This window comes from Onychostoma macrolepis, chromosome 02 (genome assembly GCF_012432095.1).
Source record: "Onychostoma macrolepis isolate SWU-2019 chromosome 02, ASM1243209v1, whole genome shotgun sequence".
NCBI classification, from domain to species: Eukaryota; Metazoa; Chordata; class Actinopteri; order Cypriniformes; family Cyprinidae; genus Onychostoma; species Onychostoma macrolepis.
In genome coordinates this window covers 14,607,060-14,631,925 of record NC_081156.1, presented here as the reverse complement: position 1 = coordinate 14,631,925, position 24,866 = coordinate 14,607,060, and the positions used below count along the sequence as shown (strand labels likewise).

The following is a 24,866-nucleotide window of genomic DNA, read 5'->3' as shown; positions in this document are numbered from 1 at the left end:
GCCCCACCGAGGGGGTGGCGAGGGCCAGACCTCTCCCAATGACAGCCTCCTGAAGCTGTACAATTTGACAAATTAAACGTATACAACATGTTGTTGTTCATTCACAGAATTAAAAAATACTGAAATACTTTTTCTTTTTTTTTGTAAATTATCATACAAGGTAGGCTATTTTTGTAATTTGCAATATACAGTAGCTAATGCACCATGCTCATACTAGCTTGTTTTTAATTTTTTAAATAATTATTTTGTTGTTGTTTTTGTATGAATGTGATTTGAAACGTGTTAATATTTTAGCTTTTTAAAATAATAATCCTTCTTTTTATTTATTGTCTTATACACTATTTAAAAATGATTTTTCAAAGTTGTAAATAAGGTGAAGTATGTTTTACAAGAAAATACAATACCAGGCTTTAATTCAATGTTACTAGCCGTTTCTTTTTTAAATTGTCACACCGTTTTTTATTTTCAGTGACTTTAACTCACTGTAACACTCATGTAACTTCAATAAAGCAAATTAATTTTGATTCAATGCTCATTTAAATGTTTTCTATTAGTTACATACAGTATATGGACTAAAAGCAAGCAGATATAATGAATGAAATATCTTGCATAATTCATTATATAATTTCCAAACAAAATGTTTATACTAACATAAAAATACTACAATTATTAACTGTGTAAAATAACCTAAACACCTTTCATTAAACCTATCAACACCAAGTAATTATTTTAGATTAGCATTCTAATTTGCCGTTTTATTGGGTCAGGGGATTATCATAATATTCTTTGTCTACAAACTGCTTGGTGCAAGATCTGCTGACCATGGCCTTTGAGAGTATGGAGAAGGGGAAAAAAAATTCTCCAAATTCCAAGTGCTCAGTCCCCACAAGGCTACCAGAGGGTCTGAAGACCCCTCAACACCCCCCAAGATCTCTTCAGAGTGAGGGGTCATTTAAGGGTGAGCTCCCACTACCTCAGGAGGTTATTCAGAAGTCACCAGCATTCAGAGTGTTGAACTCCTGTTTCAGGGGACACTGAGAGAGAGCGTTAGTGATGACCACTCTGTCAGTCCATGAGCTGGGCTGTCGAATGGGAAAAGCACACTGGCTCCCATCCTTGTAAAAACACAACATAAAAGAACACAGGGGGATGCTAACAAAGATGAATGGCTTCTCTTCCAACTCATTCCACACTAATCAGGGCCTTTTCATTTGTTCCCTGTTAGATAATGTAAATTTGTGGAGTCAAAGAAAGGGACTAAAAGGACAATTTATCAACCTCCCTTTTATCCCTCTAATGGAGCCACATGTTCCAGAGCATTACAATCGCCCTGAGCTGCAAAGTATATTAGAGCTGAAAAGCGGGTAACAAGAATGAGGATTAGATTTCAGTGCGAACATGAGCGACGTAATGATTCCCGGTGATGTATTCAATCCTGTTGCTTTCGCTAATGTGGAGAATGGCAAACATGAAAGATGCGGCGTGCTTTTCTTTTCTCAATGCAAATAGGTGTAATTGCTTTTTATATGGCTAATGGAATATTATGAAATTAAAGGAGATCAGGTGGTCGAGAGAAAGCTCTAAATCACTGCAGATTTGAGGGAAGGCTTGTGGGATTATCTTGCTGTTTGTCCACAACAATGGCTGCCAATGGACCATTCAGTTGCAGAGTGTCAGAGACCTCACCCTTGCAATCATCTATCACCAGTTAAAAGCAGAGCGGCCCACCCCTTAACCTAACAGTCACTGCTCTGAGGCCAGCAGTCTGGTCATCTCACCCTCAGACAACAGCCCATGTCTGGGGGCACCATGTGGCAAATACACGCACAGAGCCAGACAAATGTGTCACAAATGTCTTAAATGTGCATCTTAAAGCTGATTTTCCATGCAAGAGCAATCAATATATATCAATATCAAACCCCTACTTGCCTTTCTTGACTGATAAAGTGATTTACTGGTGCAATAAAACTCGTATGATAAAAAGCCTGAACAAAACAAGCCCACTTAATATTCTCTGGTAAGATAAAATGGATTTTTTACATTTAAAGCAGAAATATAAGATTATAATTTTTTTTGTATTACTTTCTTCTGTGGAAGAAAAAAAATATCAAAGATTTTAGCTGAACAGTTTCAGTTCCCATTGACTTCTATTGTATGGGTGAGAAATATAATGGAAGTCAATAGGAACCAAACCCAAGATTCCTCAAAATATCTTTTATGTTCCACAGAAGAATGTATAAGTCATACAGCTTTGGAACGAAATGAGTGAGAGTAAATGATGACAGAATTTTCATTTTTGGTGAATTATCACTTTAATTCCTTTCCTTTAATTTTATTCACTTTAATAACTGCTGTTCTTTCATTTACGATCATTTTGGAGTTTTAGGCAACCCAATCTCATGAGAAAACAACTATTTTATGACTTTAATGAAAATGTACTATTTTTCTAAAACAGTTACTGTCATGAGAGATTATTGGTTTTAGGTGTTACATTGACAATGAAGCTGTAAATTTATATTTTAGAAAGGTTTGTATATGGAATTAAAAATATATATATATATATATGCCCATCTTGTGGCTGTACTTTTTAGAATTTTAACCTTTATGTTTTGGCCCCATTCACTTCCACTGTAAATGCCTCATTGTAACACAGATTTTTACTTTTTAAAGAAAAGGAAGTAAGGACAAGTGCAACTTCAATAGATATGACAATCAATATAACGCCACAAGAGCTGCCAACTAACTTCTATTGATCAAGGAATAAACCCTGCGTGCAACAATAGTCAGCTTTTTATCTGATGGTATGAAGTGAAAACCTGTTTGAGAAACAACCTTCCTCTTTGCTCGACTGATCATATCATAGTGATTGTGTGTGTGTGTGTGTGTGTGTGTGTGTTTGGGGGTGGTTCTCCATCTGTCATACACTCATTAACAGAGCCCCCTCATGTTTTAATCAGTCCCCATACGCTAACCACGCCCACGCACACACACACACACAAGAGTGAAACCACGCCATGTATCATCAATCTCACAGGTCATTAATCTCTGAGCACAAAGGCAAAACATGCTGCAATTTTTGGGTGTGAAACCTCTTTTTGGTTCAGACCATTTCAACAAATCACAAAAAAAAAGCATGTCAATCTGTTTTAAATCAAGTTGTGTGAATGAAAGCTTGATTGGAAACTTATTAATCTGGTTCACAGCTATTAAAAACTATTAACCACTATATTTTATTGCATGTACAGGTAAACTCTGGCGTTCAGATGTCTAATGAGGGGCCTAAATGCTGTTGCACACTAACTTCTTTGTATACAGGATAAAAATGAAAACATTCAAACACTTAAGAACGTCTAAGACAAGAAAAACCGAAAAATTTGATCATTCAAATGAGTTACAACATGAATTTGATTTTATCGAAAACTGTGCGATCCCCAGAAAACTGGGTTAAACTTCCAGCTCAGAAATCATTCCATAGTATTATGTCAGAGGCCATAATATCAAATATCCTCCAGCTGCTTTGTGACCAAGAGAGAGAAAGACTTAAGCAAGAGAGCCGGTGTTGACCTCCAGGAAGGACTGCCAGCATTACCTCACGAGTGGCGTCTTGCTACTCTTTCGCCACAGGATGTGCGTCATAAATCTTACTCAAGCCAAATGACAGAGGAGCTCATGGGACGCGACCCGTGACATACTGATCACCACATTGGTACTAAACTTAAACCAACATGCAGGCGTACAAAGCAGGGATAACTAAAAAATATGCATCAAGGGAAGTGTATTTGTGGAAACCATTGTAAAACCGGCAAATCGGTCTCTAAAAATAGAGGTTAAAGGCATAAAGTCAAGAATGCATGTCCGAATTCCACCACTGATGAGTTTCTCCCCAAGCTTTTAATTATGTTGGCTTTCATTAGTTGTTTTCTATAAGATTTAAATGAAAGAGTCCATGTCCGAATCACCACTGATGAGTTTCTCCACAGGCTTTTTTTTTTTTAAATATTGAAAACATGAGAATAATACTGAAACTGAACAGAACCTAATTACAGAAAAGAATATCTGTAACATTTCATAATCACTCAAAAGTGAATGCTAAGTGAAAGTTTGTGAGTACTTCTGTCAGCATGATCATGGGATACTTTCTCCAGCGTCAGTAAAAAATATATGCATATAAATAGAAAAGAGGAAAGAACTGAGCGATCAAAAAATACATTACACAATGGTTTAATTAATCAACGTAGGCAAATGCAGGAACACACTTGGCAATGAGGCTCTCGTTTCTTGAAGCACTGAAATAGAAACAGCTGAAGTAAGGCTACCCTGAGTGAACTTTAAAGAGGAAACAACAGGGCAAAATCAATTGTGCCTTAAGAACACACATGCCTTAGGCTGCCAGCTGAGAAGAACTAATGTTCTGATGCATTCTGCTTCAGCTCTGGTAGAGTCATTTGAACGAATAACAATCATGAGCACTGCAGGGAAGTTTCAGACAGGCTGCCAAGGCCAGGTGCATTTGAGGAAAGGTAATGCAGGCTATAATAAGTATTTGCGAGTCCAAACAGCTGATAAAAACATCAAAATAATCCACAAGTAATCCACATGACTGCAGTCCATCCATTAACATCTTGTAAAAGAACTGCATAACAACCAAAAAATAAATAAAAATACTGTGGATCATTAAGATTTTTTTTTACTTTACACAGTCTATTCTGGCTACTATATGAGTTTATAATCCATCTGCTGATATTAGTTTAAAACTGTTTGTAAACGGTGCCTAATGTGCATATTTCTCCCCTGATTCAGATGACTTTTTCACTGGAGAAAACAATATTATAGAGGACATTGTAGCAACGGTTTGAAGTTAAAAAACATCTTGATGGATTTGTTTATTACAAACAAACAGCTTTTCATTACACAAGGTGTTAACTTATGGAGTCATGTGGATTATATGATGTTTTTATCAACTGTTTGGATGCTCATTCTGACGGCACCCATTCACTGCAGAGGACCCATTGGGTTGGGTGAGCAAGTGGTGTAATGCAAAATTTCTCCAAATCTGTTCCCATGAAGACACAAACTCATCTACACCTTGGATGGTTTGAGGGTAAGTAAATTGTCAGTAAATGTCATTTTATTCCTTTAATCTAAAAATGGTATATAATTTGTAAGGTCTTAAATGTTCAATCAATGGATTGCTTTGACTTCCTCAAAGCAATGAAAGAAAGAAAGGAAGAAAGAAAGAGGAAAACCATTTCTGACAAGGCCAACATGTGAAGAAATCAACAGGCTATTTAGCACAAACCAAGTTGCTGATCCTGAATAATGTAGTAAGTGAAAAAAGAAGTCTTTAATTTAGGATAACGTAAATATTTAAGTCTTCTTTTCTAAAGACAAATTTATTTTTATGTGAACACAATATGCATTTGCGTATGCCTTTTTAGACAGTTTGATTTCCTCTAGAAGAGTCATTGAGCGTAAATGACATTTCCTTCATGGAAAATATTGAGTCAAGGAGGAACTTTCAACAAAGATCTGTACTATTCATTTCCTAGCAATGTCCTGTTGCAAGAGCAAATGAAGTTTTGCAACTCTTAAAGTCATGAATGGTGCATTAGAACAATCATGAAGATTGCAGGAAAACAACTTGAATCTTCCACACAGATGTTCATTTCTAGGGAGCATCACTCCTTGTATTGCTTTAAGCTCTTAATCCTAAATCTGCCTTTTGAGTCTAGACAAATTGAAGATTCTGCTGCAAATTTCTGATGCTCTTACCAAAATCAATAACCTAATCATCACATGACAGTTGCTCACAAGAGAGAGAGAGAGAGAAAAAAAAACAGAACAATGTGTGTATTTCTGCTGATCTGGGTTTCATGTGATAATGTGCAAATGCTGTGCATCCCAGAAAAGACATACGTGCAACAGGTTGGACAGGGATTCTGACGGACCATATGAGGCTAAGTTGGACTTGTCCTGAGAAGACCAGTCAGATTAAAGCACAGGCATCTGCTCTGTAATGGTACAGGGACTTGTTTATGTCTTCATCAAGATGCTATATAGAATAAATACTCCACCATCAGGCTCACTGAAGACTTCTAATCCCATTGTAGTCTAATATCTCTGAGAAAAGACACAATTATCACAAACAAGCTAGGGATTAGCATTTATGTAAGTGAAAAAGACAGCATGCACTGGACATGAGGTGCAGTGGACTGGACTCTTCACTCTTGTTTAAATGTCATAGTGTTGGCTTTCATTGAGCACAAGCAGGACAGCCAAAAGTCTTCCAAAAGGGCAGAACTAGGTCTAGACCACACCATGGGAACTTGATAGGATGCAAAAGAGATAATCCAAATACAGTGCAGATCCCTGAGTTGGCAAAATTGTAAGGTACAGCTTCTGTACAATTCTGTTTTGAACTCTTGGCTGAACATGCAGACCTTTCTTGTGTTGTAGTGTGATCTGCTGTCAAGCAGATCACACTACAACACAAGAAAGGTCTGTCTAAAAATGGAGCAGACTTGTAGGCCAGTTGAAGAGTACTTGTTTCTAGGCCTGCTTTTTAAATTTGATTTGATGTCCATATCAATTACTGCTTACAATAAACATACAGCATATACCCAAGTAATGTGTTTGTGTTCATACTGAAACTCAATTCGAAAAATAGCATAATGTAAACATGCAAATATCAGTCTTTATATGCTCATAGAAATTTTAGCATTTTAGCTCATAGACATACATTTTCGTAAATTCAGCAACAACAACAAAAAATCACATAGACAGGCATGACAAGACTTAAACATTTTCATACCAAATCATATGACGTTTTTCAATATTGAAATATAAACATAACGTATGTATTTCATATTAACGCCCTCTAGAGGCATGAGGAAGCCTTAATAATAACAACGTTCTGTCCGGAACTAACAAGTTAACTTTGTTTCCCACGGATGTTTTATTTTACTGGACCTTTTTCTTGACAGCAAGTAGCACGTGAGTTCGGTAGCGTTGATGTTTACACGAAAGTCATCCTTAGAAGAGCTGCACACAAAATGCTTTTGAATGAATAAAATCTACAGCGACTGTTATGATTTTTTTTATTTTTTTTTACAAAACGTATATAATAGCCCAGGAAATGTAGAAGTTATTAGCAGAAATGTAGCTAAGAGTCAGACATTCACGATTATGTATTAATGTGTATTATTTAATATATTGTTCGGAGCTGGTCTGTTTAATGAGTTTATTTACTTCCACGTTTTCTCTCAATGCATTGATATGAAAGGTGTTTGTGTCTCTTCCCAGTAAACCATGATAGGAGTGGAGTCTGGGCTGTACATCGGGTGTGTGTCCGATCTGAAGGATGCTCGGAGCCTGACAGACGCAGGTGTAACACACATACTCACCGTTGACTCAGAGGAACCTGCTGTCCCTGGTTTCCACACCAAATTTGTCCGAGCTCTGGATGATGCGTCCACAGACCTCCTGAGCAGACTGGATGACTGTGTCAGCTTCATATGTGATGCTCTCAACACACACTCTGAATCCAAATCATCAGCAGTTCTTGTGCATTGGTAGGATTAATAATTGATAATAACCTTAATGAATAATATAAAGAAACACTGCGGTATATAATGCCCAACAGTGCATTAGTTAATATACATTCAAATAATTACAAGTGGAGTAAAATGTTGATTTATGTATTTGATTTGTGTATACATTAAAATTTATATGTGACCATGGACCACAAAACCAGTCATGAGGGTCCATTTTTGGAAATGGAGATTTATTCATCATCTGCAAGCTGAAAATATAAGCATTCCATTGATGTATGGTTTGATAGGATACGGCAATATTTGGCCGAGACACAACTATTTGAAAATCTGGAATCTGAGGGTGCAAAAAAATCTAAATATTAAGGAAAATTGCCTTAAAAGTTGTCCTAATAAAGTCTTTAGCGATGCATATTACTAATTAAAAATTAAGTTTGAATATATTTACAGTTGGAAATTTACAAAATATCTTCATGGAACATGATTTTTACTTAATATCCTAATGATTTTTGGCTTAAAAAAAAAATCAATAATTTTGACTCATACAATGTATTGTTGGCTATTGCTACAAATATACCTGTGCTACTTAAGACTGTTTTTGTGGTCCAGGGTCACACATATTTTTAATATATTGCATATAACCTTTCTATTTCATTTTAAGTAACTGGGATTCAGATTTTTTTCTTTGATATATATATTCTTTAATTAATTATCATTATGATTATTATTTTTGTAGCCATGTAGGGCAAAGTAGAAGTGCTGCTGTGGTGACTGCTTACCTGATGAAAACACAACATCTAAATTTACAGAATGCATATTCTAAACTCCGAAACTTAAAACCAGATGTTAAGTAAGTGTTTTTCATTATTTATCCTGTAAAAAAAAAAAAAAGTTTGTGAGAGCATTATTATTGAAGAACGTTCCACTCATTTTCTCAGAATGAATGAAGAATTTATGGACCAGCTGGCACTTTATGAATTAATGGATTGTAAATTAGACACCACAAATCCGTTATATAAACAGTTTAGATTGAAGAAAATTACAGAGAAATATCCAGGTATGTACATAATTTCCTTCTTTTAAACATGCTTAATGCATTGTACATATGTGATATGTGATCTCATTCAGCTTTCTACACCCATATAAGTTCATTGAATACGCTAATGAAAAAAGTTACTATGGCTCATATAACAGTCATGGATTTTGATCAATTCAGAACTCCAGAATATGCCAAAAGATGTTTTTGCTGTTGACCCTGCACAAACCCAGAATGCAGAAGCTGTATACAGATGTAGAAAGTGCAGGTTAAATGTCTTTTTATGCTGTTTATGCAGTATACTTATGCAATATATTTTTAATTTATGAAGATGACTGAAGTCATAACCTGCTATTGTCTTTGGTTCCCAACAGACGCACACTTTTCCGTCACTCCAGCATTCTCAGTCACTGTGTGGGAAGTGGAGCCTCTGCATTCTCTCATAAGAAGACGAGGCTAGTGAGTGATAGTGAAGATCAGAGACAGTGCACATCCTACTTTATAGAGCCAGTGCAATGGATGGAGCCGGCCGTACTGGGTGTTATGGATGGACAGGTAGTTCCTCACTGCTTCACACATCTGGACACACAATTAAATAGAATTATCAAAACATTGTTCTTAACTGTTCATTTGTTTAAGTATATTCTTTCATTATACGTAAAGATAATGGGTTAGCTTTAATATTGATAAATTTTTTTTTTTTTAAAGTAAAAGAGATTGCATGATATTCTGTGCTAGGGAGGCTAGAGATTGTAGTGGCCGTGCAATAAATTTGTGTACAATTTTGTTTCTTTAAAAGGTTCAAAGTAAAAGCTTTTGCAAAATCTCTTTTGTAGCTTTTGTGTCCCAAGTGCAGCTCAAAGCTGGGCTCCTTTAACTGGTATGGTGAACAGTGTTCGTGTGGGCGCTGGGTGACACCAGCCTTCCAGATGCACAAGAACAGAGTGGATGAAATCAAACACATCAGTATATCTGCTCTCAAATGACCCGCAAATAAAGATCTGTATCATATGCTCAGAGACTGTTGTTATTGGTAGTTTAAATAATAGATTAAAATATTCTTTGTCATAAATGCAGTGTAACAGGTCCTGTGCTTCACTTTTAACATAACTTTCTATAAAGTTTATTATAAAAGCACTTGTTGTATTTTATCTGTATTATAGTTAAAAAGTTTTTAATGTTTTTTTTTTATCCTACCATGCTTAGACTTTAAGCCTCTTTAGGCCCGCCATTTATTTTATAAAAAATTATAAAATAATGTAATAGTGTGAGATATTATAAAAATAACTTTTCTGTTATATTTGAAATATATTAAAATAATTTTCTATTTTAAAATATTTTCAAATGTAATTTATTCCTGTGATGGCAAAGCTGAATTTTCAACAGTCATTACTCCAGGTGTCAGTGTCATGTGATTCTTCAGAAATCATTCTAATATTATCATTGTTGAAAACAGTTGGGCTGATAAATATTTTTGTGGAAACTTTAATGAATAGAAATTTCAAAACAACACCATTTTTAAATGGAAATCTCTTGTAACATTATAATTGACTTTACTTTTACTTGTGATACAAGTGTTTGTGTTTCTTTTAGGAAAGGAAAAAAAATAGCCTGCCGTTTGAAATTTTCTTCTAAAATGAGCAGTTTGTTCAGGCTCCTATGTGTAGGTTCAGTAATCTCACTGCAATGGCAATAAATAGGTTCTTTTCATTACCATTAAAGTGAAATAACTGACCATAAACATAGGAGCCTGAGAAAATGTTCAAATGGCACTTAGAGGCTTTTGCATCTGAACTCTTCAATTGGTTCTGTCTCTTTCCATAAGATTTGGGGTCAGTAAGATTTTTTTATGGTTAATTTGACCAACTTTTACATTCATACTGTAAATATGAGTTCTCTCAAAAGATCTCAAATGTGCTGCAGAAATGTGTTTTTCATCCAGTAGGTGGCGACAGATAGCTAGTACTGTGCAGTTGGCTACATTTTGCGCGATATTCAAAATAGTGGAGAAGGACAAAGGAGTATTAATTCTTGTTTACGCTGTCGATGACATATTACCTGCATTTAATGTAAATGTGAGATTATTTGACTTGGTTATGGAGTACTAGATATATTAGTGTACTGTATTGGTCTCTTTTTAACCAACTTGACTTCTGGCTAGCTTAATCTGCTGCTATAGTAAAATAATTTATTTTTGTTTTTTATAAATTGCCATCACGTGACTTTTTGCGGTGCCACACAGATTTGGTTCCCCTATTGGATGTCATGTAGGCTACTGTGTATTTGTATGAAATGTAGCACTAATACAGATTCATGACCATGTGGTTTCCTCTCGGCCCCCAGTTCATAGATGTTTATATGATGTTTATTGAGGGAGTCTGAGTGACACTGTGGGTGGTTATGGCATTGAGTTGTGAGATCCTGTTGTGTTTATGAGGGTCATATCCTCCATGTAATGACCTGAACTCTCTCTGTGAAGTGTGAAGGAGTGAAGAGCCGCCCGCTGCGTACGTGCGTAAGAGAGAGCTGGATTTCAGGAATAGAGGAGCTGAGAATGAAACTGAATGCAACTCCTCAAAATGAAATTCCATAAGACAGTATATGCAGTTGTTTTTGCTATAGCCAAGAACATTTAAATATTAATATAATCGCATAAATGTTTTGGCAGGAATATATGTGGTGCACTAAGATCACAGATTAGGAAAAGAATCCAGGAAAATGCGCTTGTCAACCCACTTATTGATGTTGGAGTCACACTCTTGGTTAGAGCTGAGATGGAGGTGTGGAAAAGCTAGGCATCTGATTGGTTCAGAGACCCGCTTAAAGCTGTAATCATGCACTTTTGTGTGACAGTCTTGACCTTTTCAATAGTAGCAATTTGGCCTAAAATACACGTTTTTTTGTTTATACTTTCCTTTCTAGAGTAGTTAGTGTAAATAACCGTTTTTACAGACATGCCATACATCTGGAAATAAGAAAAGATGCTGTTCTTACAAATGGAACAGACAGTATTACCTAAACTGTAAAATTCCTGTTGGCTGGGTGTGTGAGACTGAATGTTAAATAAAGGCATTATTCAATTCATTGCTGTAAACATCAACTTTCCAAATAAATACTGTTTTAAATTGATTTTGTCATTTAGGACCCCAGTGACTTTGGATAAAAACAGTTGTTCAAAACTGAATAAAACTAAGTCAAGAAACATTGTTTAAAATATCGTACTTTATGTCAGAAGAATCTTCATTTTTTGGGCAAACTATCCCTTTAAAATGATCAATTTTACTTATATCTTAAATGGTATATGCAGATGTGCACGATAACACATGCAGTTCCACATTTGAAAGTAATATGCAAGTATTTATTTTTCTCAAATGAGTGAATGCATGCAGCAGTAGACAGTTTCCCTGCTTCCTGCAGATCTATGAATTGAACGTAACAGCAGTAGTAAACCACAGATTTCTATGGATCAGATGTTGAGCACATGGATGGCCTATACAAAAAATAAGCTGCAGAAAATTAATTCGAATGCAACTGGAATTTCACCTGATTACATTCATTTTGATTCTTTTGAATTATAGTTTGTAGTTAAATGCTGTTGTTAAATGTATCAGAATAATTATTTAGGTGCCTGTCACAGAGGGTCATGACAATAAGGAGAGGAATTAATACAAACTAAAAGTCCATGCAAACTAAAACAGAACCGTTACAGTTTCAAAGTGTCAATTTTTAAATGATACCTAATAACATTTGTATTTTCTCTTTAATTTTTCTCTGAAGTTTAAAAAGAACCGAGTTATACGTTTGTAAAACAAAAACAGTACTGCCTTGTCTTAAAAAGATTTTCATATTGATAATTTTAATATTCATCTGTAATCATCATGCCTACAAATTGTATGTTTTCTATAAACCAACTTTTCACTTTTGGGTGAATTATTCCTTTAAGCCATTTTGACTGCAAACCTAATGCATTTTTAATTAACAGGCTATTCCTTTAACATGTTAAATGTTCATTTTTTTCTATCAGCAAATATGTCCAAGTCTGAATCAAAAACAAGGCATGTCTTAAGACACCGTCTTTACTTAATTAACCTTGGACTATAGTTTTAATTTGTTTCAGGGGGATAGACCTCTTCCATGCCACGTCTCCAAATGCTCCCCTTCAGAAATGTCACAGTAATGATACATGCTTCTTTCAACCAAAGACACATACTGTAAGTGGCCACAAAGCAGCTGCAGAAAATTGAATCAAAGCATCTGGCACGAAAAGCTTCTTTCATTTTAAACATCCACAGACTATAGTGCTTCCTTCCTTTGTCTTCTTTCATCTTAATGACCAGTTATGCATTTTTGCTGTATCACGGTCCAGTAATTTAATTAATTAATTGTCAAATTTACCATTCCATCTTTATGTTCAGCTATTGTCTGTTCACCAGAAGCTACTATAACATATAAATAATTAAATGTAACTGTCCCATAAAAATAGTTGCAATTCAGGATAACTGTTTTGTATTGTAATATATCTTATAATGTAATTTATTCCTATGATGGCAAGGCTGAATTTGTATTCTAATATGCTGAATTAAGAAACATTTCAGTTACATTACAGTTGTGCTGCTTTACTTTTGCTTATTACATTTTTTTTCATGATTCATTGCTCAATAGAAAGTTGCCAAAGGAACAGTATTTATTTGAAATAGAAACCTTTGTTACATTATATATATCAGTTTTTAGGAATTGAATTGGACCTTGCTAAATAAAAGTAAAAGCAGTATTTACAGTATATGGTGTTTATTTAAATCAATATAATACAGTTCATCAAAACTGATCACACACTAATACTCATTAGTGAAACTGACAGGCTTTGTCTATTTTGCCTTTGGTATTGTATTTGTTTACTTATAGTGTACTCTTATAGTTTTTTTCTTGTAGAGTTGTTTGATCTTCAATGGAGGATGCGGTCAGTGGAAAAGCACTCAGATCCTCTTGTCTCCCCCAGAATTTACAGCATCTTACTCTTTAAAACACAGATTTGTTGCTGTGGTTATTGAGGAGGTAGATGTGAATGCCCCAAAGTACAGTAATTCTCTCTTCTAAAGGAAGGATTTTCTTCTGTCACAAATTTTAAACTGTGGTTGTGACATTTCTATTGCTTTAGTCAGTTATTGTGCTAGAGTACAGCATAATTGAGTCAGTTATCAAATAAGTCAGAATGCATGTGGAAAAAGGGGTTCCTCAGGGTGGTCTTATAAACCTTTTCACCCCTTTTACAGTGCAATTGTGTTTAAATATTTGGCTATCTGGCATTTGTGGAAAAGGCTCAGGAGACATCCTGTACAAATGACTTTTCAGGCCATTGGAGAGCCTCAGAGTCTAATATTTAAGAAACGTGTGCAGCCACAAAGAGGATATGTGTGAGGTTTTGCAATGTGTATTCAATTGAGGATTGGTTTTTGAAAGAGTTTTGCTGCATTAACTAGAGCACCGAAGAAAAAAATACATCTGCAAACTTGCACAACCTCAAATTAGCATTAAAGTGCAATTATGAGTGTATAAATATTAATCTATTACAACATATTCATTTCATATCATTTGGATGTTTCGCTTGTCTCAGTGTTTACACAAGCATTATTTGAAGAATAAGGTTCCTGTCTCCATCTTTGCTATATTTACAATGGGTAGGTTTTTTGCTGAGCATGATTGCACAGGCTTTTTCTCATACATATCAGTCCTTTATTCCAATTCCAGCAAGGTTTTTTTTTTTTTTTTCCTACAGACCTCACAGATGGCGGTGCTCCCAGATTTGAAAAGGTTTCTTTGGAAACCAAATACAACATTGTGGTTGGAACCCAAACTGCTTTAAAGCCAACGCTATTAGATAGCCTGCACAAACTGACCCCAGAACAGGTCTGAAGATGAGCTGCCTGAAGGTTTTCTGCTGCAGGAGGACACTGAAGACATTCTCATGTGATTTTTTTTTTTTTTTTTTTTGTGTGCGCGAGTGAATAGATGGACAGGACAGAGAGGACCACTAAAGCACTGCTCATATAAATGATGGATTATGATGCTTGAACAGAGTTGAATATTTAAGATGGTCCCATTCTTTTTCTTTTTCCTCTCTGCACGAAAACATGTGAATGAAGTGGAGCACCAGCAATTTGGCCTCCCCTTCAAAAGTGTTGTGTAATCTGTCCTCTCTGGGTTTTCCATTTCCTGTTCCTTCGCTGGTGAAAGAAATCCCTCTCAAAGTTCACTCCATAGTCAAATTTACATCCAGTTATAGCTTTGTTGAAAAGTTCTATATATAGATATCAAAATATTTGAAATCAGTAAGTTTGTTTCTCTTTAAATAAATGATTAATGCTGTTAATGCTACTCCGCAAAGGGCACATTAAATAGATGATAAAAGTGACAGTAAAATTTTGTACATGTTTACAGAAGATTTCTATTTCAAATAAATTAGCATAGTTTACACAGAAATATTAAGCATCACAACTGTTTTCTGCATTGAAGATAATAAGAAATTTTTCACCAAATCAGCATATTAGAATGATTTCCGGGGGATCATGTGACACTGAAGACTGGAGTGATGGCTGCAGAAAATTAAGGAATAAGGTATATTTTTTTAAATTTAAGTATAATAGATAACAGTGATTTTAAATTGTTGTAATTAAAGTTTTTACCGTAATTTTTGATCAAATAAATGTGCTGAGCATAACAGACTTCTTTCAAAAACATTAATCTTTCTGAACCCAGTCTTTTGAATGGTACGCTCTCAGAAATAAAGGTACAAAAGCTGTCACTGGGGCGGTACCTTTTCAAAAGGTACATGTTTGTACCTAAATGGTCCATTTTGGTACCTTAAAGGCACATATTAGTACTTAAAGTGTACATATTTGAACCTAATCAGTACAAAAGTGTACCTTTTAAAAGGTACAGCCCCAGTGACAGCTTTTGTACCTTTACTTCTGAGAGTGTAGTGTATACCTACTTTTTATTTCCAATATTTTTATATTTTATATCCAACATACTTATTTCTGCTCACATACTCCATCTCCATCCACTGCCTTTACCTGACCGTGTTGGATAACTAGTTTGATAAAACGTCAAAGTACTTCACTATTCCACACTATATGACAACTATAAGGCTTTATCTATGGGACTTGGAAAATTACTTTATTTTTTTAACAGGCTGTGGTAATTAAGCTACATTTAATGATTGTATATGTCATTCTTTCCATTGCTGCAGCTGCACCTGTTTGTTAGGTGTTGTTTTTCACAGCTGTGCTGTACAGTGGGCAGCAGCTGGAACACGAATCACTGCAGATGTGTTGGTTTTTAATATACTGCTACCTGTGACATGTTCCTATGGTTCTGTAACCCATCATACCACGTGTTGGTCGGATTATAGTAGTTTGTCAATTCACAAAATGTCCGGTTTCACTCTAATATTCTGATATTTGTGCAAAATACAGACATAGGCAATAAACAGCTGCATGAGATTTAGCTGCTGTCTTGCCACAGTTTTCAGGGTCAGTTTGGAGATTTGCCACATTGTATTTGCTTTAGAGAGTGCCAAGTGGAAAATGACAACATGAAACTTAAATTTCCAACTTGCTTTGACTTCAAACCCACACTGATTTATTTATTTATTAATTTAGAAATGCAAAAGGCTTTTCATGTAAATCTCTCACGTCATGCATATGTGTCTGATCGAACAGGAGACTCCGATTCTGTAAACAGTGTTGAAACCGCCTGTCAGTCACACTTATCCTGCTTTACAGGCTCTGATTTTGATTTGTACATGGCTTTATTTTTCAAGTCTCTTGTAATCATCCAGTCAACAGGAGTCTTTTGCATCAAGCCCAGACCCCCTGACTGAAAACACTGAACAGAACCTAAACGAACTTTGAAATTCTGTCACCGATGCAATATTCATAGCTAAAATAAGCCAGGAACTTTTTAATGCAGCTTGATTGTTTGTAATAAGGCTTGACAACCAGAGAACATTGTGGAAAATAGCAAGCTGCATTAAGTTTTCTCTTTTCAAAAACCACCCCAGAGAACAGGGTGCACTAATAGTTTTTCAGTCATGGAAAATGCTAAGATTACTAAAATAGCTTGGAAAAACTTAGTCGCTCCTGAGTACTTCCGAAATGTCCTGTTACACTATGATATTCTCCAAAATGCAAACAACATGGCGTTAATATTTAATTAAATTATTGTAGATGTTTTACCAGTGTCTGTTTCAGAGGACTCCTAACCCTAAATTTTTTACATTTTTTTTTATATGCAACATGATCAAAAACTGTTGTACACAGTCTACATGCCTTCTGTCATTTTGTTTAGCAAGCAAAAAGCCTTTTAGTATAATTCTAAAAACATCCCCCTTCAGGTCATGGTGCAATTTGTCAATGATTTTTTAAAAAGTATACTTAAGAATCACTTTTATATTGTTAGTATATTTCAAGATGAACACTGAAGCAACTTAGATTTACCTGATTATCCATACACCATTTTTTTTTTTTTCTCAAGTGTACGTAAATATCAATTATGATGCATCAGGTGTTTGAGGAAGATTTCTCTCAGTCATCATTGCATTGCATTGCATTATGTGTTTTGCCCCCACAATTAAATCTAGGGAGCTTTGATCTTAAAACAAAACATTTAAATACCTTGTTAAGGTATATTGTTGGGAAATATAGAATAGCAAATTATATTGATATGCATTTTATGTAAGTAATCTGTTGAACTGTTATAAAGAGCTAATTACAAGCTATGAGAATTTGATCTTTTCAGCCATATAAATAGCAGCAGCCAAACTAAATTGCACATTATCGCTCATTTTTGTTTTTTTTTCACTTCATATATCAGCTCCATATTGTCCTATTATACTATATGAACCCTGATAAAATATCAACAATAAACACATTTGCAATTAATAAACTGTATTTTAATACACTACATTCAATAAACAGTTCAATTTCCTGTTCAAAAATCGGACTATTATTTGATATGTCAGGCTTTACAGGGTTAAATTGCGAAATGGACTTGGAATCACTATTTGTCTCCTTGGATATCACAGCTTTGTGTTCAGCTCAGGTGATTTGCACAAAAACATCTGTAGTTTATAAGCAAAGATGGCAGATTTCCGTGGTTCCATGCTAATGGAATGCTAATTCTAAATCTCTTTAGTTACATAAATGTCCTGGAATATAATGTCTTGAAAATCGTGGAAACCCTGTAAGAAGTCCAAACAAGTCTGACTTTCGTTTCTTGATAGTCTGCTCCAGTCGTGATGTGATTGAATGAGAGATGCTCAGTGCCACATGTCGTGCATTGTTCCATGAACAAACTGCTTGAGTTAAGTTCATATTTTTATTTCTTTCTCCTCACAAACGTGTGGAAAAGCCACCTTTGAAACAGCAGTTTTTGATGGATGCTCTGGAAAGTTGGCCCATCGGCACTCTGGGCCGCTCTGTCTTTCCATGCGCTCAGGCTTCTCGGAACCCGGAATGCTGAGACGTCAACTAAGCCCAGCTTAATGAAACAAACGCGCTTATATTTAGAACTAAAGCGCTCAATCGAACCCAATCTGCCACTTCCATTCCAATCCATCTCCAATGTTTGTTAAATAAACTACAATGAGAGAACGAATGTTCTGTAAGCTTTTCCTGGCTGTGCTGCTGATCGGCAAGCGCTGTTGTTTGCTCTCATCACTAACTGCCAAGTATTTGCTTATTAACAAGACCCTGCAGAGTTTACCATTAGAAGTTTTGTTGTTAAGTACCCAGTCAAATAGAAGAGTGTTCATGATTACTTCAAAAAGCCGAAGGCCAGTTATGTGACTCCGTGCACGAGTCTGTATGTACAGCAAGAGTAGATGTCTTCTGGTGTTGCTTCTTGTCTTTCAGGGTCTTTTAAAGTTACTGAAAGGTGGCAGTAGTCTAGTTTTAAAGATGACCTTAAAAGCTGGAATACACTACACAACTTTTAATATTTACTTTTACCGTAAACTTCTCCAGACAGTAAGTCGACAGAAAATTGGGGCAAAAATTGTGTAGTGTATTCCAGTCTTTAGCTGTCAGGCTTAAGACTGGAATTTTCAGCTTCAGACTATGATTCCATCCAGTAGTAGGATATCAAACATGTTTTATATTTTGAGCCAATTTTAGAGCACATATTGTTTTCATTTGTTATGCAATTCCTAACAACAAGGCACATGTTTCTGTGTGAGTTTGTTGTTATCAGAACAACTCTTAGTGTATAATTGCCAGATTTTCCTCTTTGACTAAAGTTGGTAAGTGTATGATGCCTAGTGTTTCAAAATCTGTTCTGATTGTAAAAGTTGTGTAGTGTATTCCAGCCTTTACTCATGTTTATATAGTTAAATATATTTAACATAAATGTATTTACCTGAAGTATGTAGAAAATCTTCCATAGGAATGTATAGTCTCGTAAGTTATTTATAATTGTATATCTATAGAAATATAATGCAATTTTGGTTACACTTTATTTTAAGGTGTCCCTGATACAGTGTAATTATACATTTAAGCACTGAGTAATATTAATTAACTACATGTACTTACTATATGGTTAGGGTTAGGATTAGGGTTTGGCTTAGGGTTACTTGTAATTATGCATAAATTATTGTAATAGTAAGTACATGTAACATAATAAGGACACCTTCAAATAAAGTGTTACCGTAATTTGCAGTATTAGATTATTAGTATCATCATCAATGAAAAAGGCATGCAGAAAAAACTCTGTTACATATTTTGTTTTCACATAAAAAAATGTATTTAGAGACTAATTTTTGCATACTCAAAGTGTAAGGTTAATCATAGTCTTGCAAAAAAAAAAAAAAAACGTGGTTAACTCAATTTACACCTTATCATTTACAAATTAATAAAACAATTGTGATATAACTGGTCAAATATGAATGTTGCTTACTGCTTAGCACTCATCTGTTGACTTTTATCAACAGACTCTCAGACTCAAATCTAATTTTCCCATATAAAGATATGTGGAATATGTGAACAAGTTAAAAGTCAGTGTGTGTGTTTTGTCTGTGCATTCATTCCCCTGGGTTTTCTCTGCACTGCATTTTGTTCCTCAAACGCTTCGGACGCAGACAGTCTGGATAACAGCAGACATCTGCTGGAGCGGGAAACACCAGACAGGACCTGACTAATGTTACACCTAGACAGATTACACATATGCTACTACCCTTTTAGCTAATATGACCCAAAGCAAAATTATATATATAGGTATGTGTGTGTGTGTTTTATATTATATTAATAATATGTATACTAAGTATAATATATAATTTCATGACTTTAACCGGTTATGAAATCTTTTCACAACAGCCCTTTTAAGAATCCCAAATCTTAAAGCAGTCTTTCCCCTTCTTCTCTCAGCACATTTGGTAAATCTCAGTGTACTAATCGTCAGGGGTGCGTTTGGTGGGTGTCTGGGTAACATATGAAGATTGTAATGCAGTTGGTCTGTGTGAATGCGGGTGATGGAGAAGTGGAGTGTGTAGAACACATTAAGAGCAGAACCTGCTTATGTAACCAGTGTGAGTCTCTCTCTGAGTTATGGCCCAGCTTTCTAGTTTTGGCAGCCCTTCTGCTGTAGAGCTGCTCCCTGACGGCACAAAATTACTCCACAGCCCACCGCAGACCTTCATACTGTACAGGAATCTCAATGATAGCATTTTTTAAGTCACAAGGTTATCTTGGCTCATTGCTTTTCCCCCCATTTCATCCCCAAACTCCTTTAGCATCAGCTTAGTAGTGTACACAGTTCTGCATAGTTTATTCATTATAACAATGAAATCTGTTGCTCAAAGCCACATTCTGTCAACAGTGGAGCTAAATTTAACAGTGGAAATGGCTGCAAGAGGTATTGTGTAATTCTTTGCCGTTGATTGTATTGTTCAAGAAACTTTAACAGGAGTGTGGTTATGCTGGTCCACTTAGTTTTGGATCCATTTTTCTTAGGAACCCTTTTATTATTTTGATGTTTTTCTAGGACTGTTCAGAGCATATGAGGACAGCTCTGTGCACACTGGAGAATATATAAGCATGCTGTCAAACAGCAGTAAACAGATCACTCTGTAGGGTAGTGACATCATCTGTCAGTCTGATCTCAGCACAAAATGTTCTCTGAACTGCAGGGAAGCCTTTTTGCCAGATTTTTAGGTTTCTTAATTTTCGGATTCAAATTCAACCAATTTACGTTTCTACTGTATGTAACTCAATTCAAATCTTTATGGCCAGTCTTAAGGTAAAAAAAAAAAAAGAAGAAAAAGATGACTCATAAGACTAGCCTTAGCAGTTTATGCAACTGAAGCCACAAAATGTGCATTGTCTTGCAAATAATACTGTGTGATCTTCTAATTTTAGTAATTTTTTTTCTTTTGATTTTTTTGTAGGCAGCAAAAGCACCAAAGCGCAATGCATCAGAACACAAGCACCAACAGCTGATGTTTTAATGTGTGGTATACTTATAAAACAATTATTATATAAAAATCATATTAATGTAATAAATGTACATAAACATTATACAAATCATATAAATATAAATGTATTACATAATTAATTGAATTAAAAGGCAAAGTTCTGTGCTGAAATTTATTATTACATCACTTGCACAAATAAATAAATCTACATAAAATGAATTTAATGTTTTAATTAATTTGTACATTTTATATTCAAAGTTTGCTGAAAATTTACTCACCCTCAGGCCATTCAAGATGTAGAAGAGTTTGTTCCAGTGGATCCTCTGCAGTGAATGGGTGCCGTCAGATTGGCTTTTCACTTGAGAAAGCAATATTATGAATAGAAGGTTCATATTTTAGCCTGAAAGCAACAGTTTGAAATTAAAAACTTCTTAATTATGAATTTGTGTATAACAAAAAGCTTAAAGTTTATAAATTTTGCTTAGCAAGACGATAATTGATGGACTGGACTCTGGAGTCATCTTGTAGGTTACTTGTTTGGATTACTGTGATGTTTTTATCAGCTTTTTGGACTCTGACGGCACCCATTCACTGCAAAGGATCCACTGGAACAAACTCTTCTACATCTCGAATGGCCTAAGGGTGAGTAAATTGAAAAATAAACATTAAAATTCATTTTTTTATTTGTGCATGGATACCCTGAGTGATGCAAGTTCTAGCTTAAGCTATGTTAGCGACAGTTAGCCTGCTTTTGATGAAACATCTTCAAATTAATATTGATTGAATTATACATCTGACATTTACTGCATTCTTACCTCATCCAAGCCTTTCCACTAATTTGTTGGTATAATATGAATTCCCTATTGCTCAAATTTACAGGTGGAGTTTACCCTGTAAATGACTTTAACAAACAGCAAAGTTTTATTGGTCCTCAACTGTAACACCCCATCGAGCTCAATGAAATGCTCTGTAAAGCACAGGCTTGGAGAGTTTCACTTGTTTCTGCCTTAAGGAGCTTCGTAAATCAGCATAAACGTCGCCTTTTCCAGTTAACTTGGATGAGGGCAGGAGCCGAGAGAAAGAAAAATCTTATGCACATGTGGTTCTTCAAATCACAGACAGGGCTTGAAAACACTCCCATCCGTGCTAAACATTCCCATGGGGCCCAGCAGGCACGTAACTGTAATATACAGCAAAATCATGCTTTCAAGCGGTAGATACCGGTGACGTGTCACACAGCTGGCCAGGAGAACTCCTCCACTACTATCAGATAGAAGATGTCTCATTTTAATCAGACTATTAGAGCTTTCCATGTCAGACAATCATCTCCTTTCAGAGCCAAAGATCTCTCAGATGAGACTCTACACGGGAGTCCTTTTCTCCACCTGCTGTTATTTCATTAATCACACTATACACAGGGTTTGTCACTCTACATCATTCTCCACCGGCTGCAGGCGGAAGAATCCCCCTCTTCTGTGTAACGGGAGAGTCCTGAGACGGTCATGGAATGTCAGTGGAAATCCTGGATGTGATGAGGCCTGGTTTCTGCAAATCAGTAACCGTGTGTTGATTCAGCTGCACCCTGACTTACAATAAGTTTTAGATATAAATCGTCTAAATAATTATAATAATTATATTAAGAAACTGATCATCTGAAACCATGCATATAGTATAGTAATTTATTTTTTAGTTATAAACATTTAGTATTACTGTACACTCGAAATAATCTGTAAATGTATTGTATTCATTTTAAGGAATTTTCCATGTTTATTTTTTTAAAGGTGTTTTATCAGTATTTTGAATTTTTCTCTTCACTGAGTTAACGGAAATGTCTGTAAAATGAATGGATAATGAATGAGCTGCCAGTATTTTTTATTTTATTTTAAGGATTCATTTTTCATCCAATAGAGCATGGCGCTAGCAATATTAAAATCACGGAGTCCCAATGAACTCAATTCACGAACTGCTAAAATGTATACCTTTAATGCAAGGTAAGTCATTTTGGATAAAACCATCTGCTAAATGCAGAAATGTAAATGTTAAAATTCAAGGCTATTTCTTTCATCAATTACACAGTAAAAACTGTAACTGTGAAATATTATTTCAATTTAAAATAACTTTTTAAATACATTTGTGATGGCAAAGCTGAATTTTCAGCAGTCTTCAGTGTCACATGATCCTTCAGAAATCATTCTAATATGCTGACTTGGTGCTCAAGGAACATTTTGTAATATTTTTGTTTAAAATTATTATTTTTTTTTTTTCAGGATTCTATGATGAATAACTGGAAATTGATTTTTTTTCAAGATTCTTTAATAAATACAGTGTTTAAATTATCAGAATTTATTTAAAATAGAAACTGTTTGTAACATTATATAAATGTCTTTACCGCCTCTTTCGATCAGTTTAATGCATCCTTCCTGAATAAAACTATTAATTTCTTGAAAAAATATGCATTGTACATAGATATAATATGCTATATCATATACATAGTATAGCATATGCTAATTTGAATCTCGAGTCCATAGAAAGGCTTTATTTAAAAAATAATAATAATAATGCTAATACTAAATAAATATTAATAATAATAATAATAATAATTAAAAATAATAATAAATTGATTACCTATTTTAGGTTTACTCCCAACTCTGGCAATATACAATAAGTAAAATAAAAAATAAAACAACTAATTAAAACTTGTTAAACTTGCGTACAGCTTTTATTTATTTTAAACCAGCGCTTAACCATCATTGTAAAACACTTTATGTCATGTTCTGCTTTAATTTCAATTGGTAACATTTTCCAGAGTTGGGAGCCCTTTACAAAAAAGCTGTTTGTCCTTGTGAGGTTCTACGATAATCAATGTGGAGTTGAGAGAATCATCTCTTATGCAGTCATGTCTGCAAGCTCCATCATTTTGTTATTTATTCTACTTTTTAATTAAATGGAGCTACTGTAACAGGTGATTGACTGTGGAAGCACTGGAAGTATGGAAAAAACGGAGTAAATGTACAGTTACTTTGGTTGCTCTTTTGTTTTGTGCTAACTGTCATGCAGAACAGTGAATCATCTTTCCATTTTAACTTCCTGGCTGATGGCTAAAGGTTATACATGTCATTTTTTATCATCCATCTTCTGTCTAACCTGAAATGTTTCCCAGTCTCAGCTAAAACATCACTAGATAAGGATTCTTTACAGTAGAAATACTGTTCATTGCATGGAATGGGTTTTCATACAGTATGAAAGGCTGACTGAATGGTCAGCAGCTCAGAGGCCCTTCAGGGGACTGTCCCAGATCCCTTCCTGTTCAGTCTCGACACATCTGGCTACAGATGCAGGGCTGAAATATAGCATTGTTGGGCGTATTGTGTTGAAAGAGAAGACTGTGTAGCTCCTGCCACTGCTGATGCATCTCTTACCGATGGAAATGAGAGACTAAAATTTATTTGCAACAACCTCAGTTGAAATTGCATTTGGATTGAAGGGGCACTTTACCATTACTAATTAAAGGGACAGGGTCTCAGACCCCCCTGTCTGTTTAAAATGGTCATGAAAAAGTGGTTATTTTGACAGTTTTTTTGTTGTTGTTGTTGTTTTTAGCAATTTTAACAGAGTTTAAGAACATTATTTGGAAAAAAACAAACAAAAAAACATTACATTCAAGTTGGAATAATTTAACTTTTTAAAAATTGTTTTTGCCTGGAGAGTTGTGAATGCTACCTACATGGTGTTATGAAATTTTCTGAACTATTTTGTAATGCAATGCATTCTTTCCCACTCTTCATTTTTTTTAAATGTAGTTAATTATATTTCCTTT

The 24,866-nt window shown here is 35.0% G+C and overlaps 1 protein-coding gene across 6 annotated transcripts in view; it reads left to right on the top strand.

Moving 5' to 3' along the window:
- Window positions 1-6,871: 6,871 nt before the first annotated feature.
- The window catches only part of si:ch211-267e7.3 (ADAMTS-like protein 2), a 49,419-nt gene continuing 31,424 nt past the window's right edge, over window positions 6,872-24,866 (top strand). For 4 of the 6 annotated variants that reach the window (XR_009268827.1, XM_058763278.1, XM_058763260.1 and 1 more), the window contains exons 1-5: window positions 7,000-7,571; window positions 8,287-8,400; window positions 8,489-8,607; window positions 8,767-8,854; window positions 8,961-9,141. Coding sequence is in view for 4 of the 6 variants with exons in the window: in XM_058763278.1 (XP_058619261.1) it covers window positions 7,309-7,571; window positions 8,287-8,400; window positions 8,489-8,607; window positions 8,767-8,854; window positions 8,961-9,141 (765 nt within the window). In the remaining 2 variants the exon portion in view is untranslated. The other 2 variants (XM_058763269.1, XM_058763328.1) reach the window with 2 other exon arrangements.